This window comes from Ursus arctos, unplaced genomic scaffold, assembly GCF_023065955.2.
Source record: "Ursus arctos isolate Adak ecotype North America unplaced genomic scaffold, UrsArc2.0 scaffold_11, whole genome shotgun sequence".
In the NCBI taxonomy this organism is placed as follows: domain Eukaryota; kingdom Metazoa; phylum Chordata; class Mammalia; order Carnivora; family Ursidae; genus Ursus; species Ursus arctos.
Window position 1 is genome coordinate 6,492,929 of NW_026622775.1, and position 3,717 is coordinate 6,496,645.

At 42.8% G+C, this 3,717-nt stretch overlaps 1 protein-coding gene across 1 annotated transcript; it reads right to left on the reverse strand.

Moving 5' to 3' along the window:
• Positions 1-368: 368 nt before the first annotated feature.
• LOC113255572 (glyceraldehyde-3-phosphate dehydrogenase-like) lies at positions 369-1,523 on the reverse strand. Its single transcript, XM_026499190.2, has 2 exons — positions 1,250-1,523; positions 369-625 (listed from the first exon to the last, which is right to left on the reverse strand). Exons 1-2 carry the CDS (start codon positions 1,521-1,523, stop codon positions 369-371), a joined length of 531 nt encoding a protein of 176 aa, XP_026354975.2.
• Between the last annotated feature and the right edge of the window lie 2,194 nt (positions 1,524-3,717).

Sequence of the window (3,717 nt, forward strand, 5' to 3'; positions counted from 1 at the left end):
TGATAGTTTTTGAATAGGAGAACTATTCCAAGTGTTTTACAATTTATGTGTTAATTGTTTTCTTTCAATCCAGGTAGAGGACAGCATCAGTTCAGAGTTGTCACACAGCATTTCTCCCTCTAAATTATGGCTGAAAAATATGTGCTTATTTATTTTTCATTTTGGGTTAGTATAGTATACTTTATTGATGGCACATGACAAGGCAGGGTTCCCCAATCCCCTCCTCTTCTTCAGGGGGTCTGGGATAGGAATTGTGTAGAGGTGAAGAGATTCTCAGCGTATTGGGGGATGAGTTGGGGCAAGGGCTCCTCAGCAGCTAAGGGCCTCTCTCTTCTTGCTCTCTCTGGGGCTCATGGTCCAAGGCGCTTTTATTCCTTGGAGGCCATCTGGACCATAAGGTCCACCACCCAGTTTATGTAGCCAAATTCATTGTCATACCAGGTACTGAGCTTGACAAAGTGGTCATTGAGAGCAATGCAAGCCCCAGTATCAAAGGTGGAAGAGTGGGTGTCACTGTTAAACTCGTAGACAACCTGATTTTCAGTGCAGCCCAGCATTTCCTTGAGGGAGCCTTTTGATGCCTGCTTCGCCACCTTCTTGATGTCATCATATTTGACAGCTTTCTCTAGGTGAGTAAGGGACAGGTGGGGCTATGTAGGGAGAGATAAGTAGGGGGCCATGGGATCAGGCTCACAAAATTAAAAAATGTGGGAGATGAAAGGAAACCAGAGATAAGGGAACAAACCAGACCACCCTGTGCTAAGTGTCAGAGGTGGGGTCTTGTTGTAACAGCTACTCGTGACCAAGAAAATTACCAGACCCTAAAAAGGAAGTAAGCCATTGAAGGTGTTATCACTAGTCCTTGGTGATATCAGTAGAGATGTTAAAAGGATTTAAGCTCCTTGGTTAGCCTTCTATAAAAGACCATCGCTAAAAGCCCTCAGTGGGAACCCCCTGTCAGGACCCCTCTCATTCCTGAGAGCTTTTTCTGTATCCTCACTTAATAAACTATCACTTTACTCACTCTTTGTCTGTGAGATTCATTCTTCGACTCCGTGAGACAAGAACCTGGCTCTCCCACATCACAGGTGGCAGGTTAGATCCATAACTGACACTTTGGGAGTGGGGACATGGAAGGCCATGCCAGTGAGCTTCCTTCCCATTCAGCTCAGGGATGACCTTGTCTATAGCTTTGGCAGGGCCAGTAGAAGCAGGGATGATGTTCTGGAAAGTCCTTTGCCCATCACACCACAGCTTCCCAGAGGGGCCATCCAGGGTCTTCTGGTGGCAGCAATGGCATGGGCTGTGATCCTGAGTCCCTCCAGGATGCCAAAGTTGTCATGGATGACCTTGGCCAGAGGGGCCAAGCAGTTGGTGGTACAGGAGACATTGCTGATAATCTTCAGGGAGTTGTCATACTTCTCATGGTTTATGCCCATTACAAACATGGGGACATCAGCAGAAGAGGCAGAGATGATGACCGTCTTGGCCCCACCCTTTAAATGAACCCTAGCCCTCTCCATGGTGGCGAACACTCCAGTGGACTCCACAGCATGCTCAAAACCAGCATCACCCCATTTGATGTTGGCAGGATCTCGCTCCTGGAAGATAGAGATGGGCTTTCCATTGATGACAAGTTTCCCGTTCTTAGCCTCGACTGTGCTGTTGAATTTGCCATGGGGTTTTACATACTAGAACATGTAGACCATGCAGTTGAGGTCAGTGAAAGGGTAATTGATGGTGACAATATCCACTTTGCCAGAGTTAAAAGCAACCCTGGTGACCAGAAGCACAATATGGCCAAATACATTTACTCTCACCTTCACATCATGTTTCGGGATGCAGGGGCATTGCACCAGAAGATGCAGCTGTCTGTCAAATGGGGAGGAGAAAAGAGCCAATAAATTCTTTTAAAAATCTATGGAAACCACTTGAGGCAAAGTCCAGGAGTCAAATTAACATACAAAACTCAGTGTCTCCCATGTTCCTGTTAGGCTTAGGAATGTTTATCTCATTTGAGAATGTGGTTAGAATTAAGCATAATGAATGCATATTTTACATACAACGTCAGAATCCCTTAAAAATAGCCTGGGGTTTGACAATAACACAATTACGTAAGAACCATTTTTAGTGAGACAGCCATTATACCTAATCTGAAAGAACAGTGCAATGGTGGAAAGTGCAAATGAATTTGTGAGGGAATGCGGAGATGAAAACAACTAGGACGAAGCAGATCTGACTTCACAGAGAAGATAGAATTTGATCTGAGCCTCCAAAGGTGAATAGACTTCAAATGGGAAGAAGAGAAGCAACAATTATAAGCTGAGGCAACACCATAAGACGCAAAGAGGTCTGAATGTGATGGAGATGAGGAAGAGACAGGTAGATCTGAGAGTGTTCAGCAGGTGATTCAAAACAGTGAGGGGAGGAGATTATGAGCATGAGCTCCCTGAAAATTTCTACAATTAAGGGATAAGCAGAGGGAGAGAAGGCAGGAAAAGGAACAAAGAAAGATTATTATCAGCGAAGTTGGAGCAAACTAAGGTATTTATCATTTACATTGAAAGACGCAAGCCTATGATGAAGGGCTAGTCAATAGAGTCAAATGCTATGGAATGCAATAGCAGACTGAACGAAGAATTATCAGTTTGATTTGGCAGTTAGTACTATTATAAGATGTTTGCCGGAATGTTAGTTTGATGGAGGCAGGACCAGAACACAATAGAATGGGGACTGAATGAGAGAAGGTAAGGAAGTAAAGATCCAGCTCAAAAAATTTTGTCTCTATCATAAACTGAGAATGATTATTCTCTCTCATCGGACTTCCTTAATCCTTAGTTTGTATCATTTATTGATACTTTTTAGAAAATATTTTATTTATTTGAGAGAGAGAGAGAGAGAGCATGAGCAGGGGGAGTGGCAGGCAGAGGGAGAAGGAGAAGCAGGCTCCCTTCTGAGCAAGGAACCCCACTTGGGGTTCAATCCCAGGACCCGGAGATCATAACCTGAGCTGAAGGCAGATGCTTAACCGACCGAGCCACCCAGGTGCCCCTTATTGTTTCTTTTAATGACATTGTATGGCTTATGGGTGTTTGTTTACACATTTTATCTCCCTATTGTGATTGATACCTATTTTTATATACTTTGTATCATAAAAAGAGTACTTACATAGTACGTTCAATGATTAATTTTTAAATAATGCATCATTAGGTAAGGTTCCAACCGTTTCATAATTAAGTAAGAAATTTACACTGACCACTCTGATCTTTTCTTGTTCTACTGAACCCCGGTGTTGATTGCCTACAGGCACACCTCAGAGATGCTTACACTGTACTATAGTTTATTAAGTGTGCAATACCATTATGTCTAAAAAAAATGTACATCCCTTAATTAAAATACGTCATTGGTAAAAAGTGCTAACCATCACCTGAGCTTTCAATCTATCCTAATCTTTTTCTGGTGGAGGATCTTGCTGTGGCAATTTCTTAAAATAAGCCGACAGTGAAGTCCACATTGATGGACTCTTCCTTTCCTGAGTGATTTCTCTGTGGCATGTGAAGGTATTTGGTAGCATTTTACCACAATAGAACTTTTTTCATATTTGGAGTCAATCCTCTCAAACCCTGCCACTGCCTTATCAACTAAGTTCACAGAATGTTCTAAGTCCTTTGTTGTCATTTCAACAATTTCATAGCATTTCCACCAGGAGTAGTTTCC

Excerpts from the sequence above, each read along its gene's own strand:
- LOC113255572 (XM_026499190.2), bottom strand. The coding sequence starts at position 1,523 with ATGGAGAGGGCTAGGGTTCATTTAAAGGGTGGGGCCAAGACGGTCATC. Across the intron at positions 626-1,249 it reads GGCCCCTCTGGGAAGCTGTG|AGAAAGCTGTCAAATATGAT; the intron begins GTGTGATGGGCA and ends TTACTCACCTAG.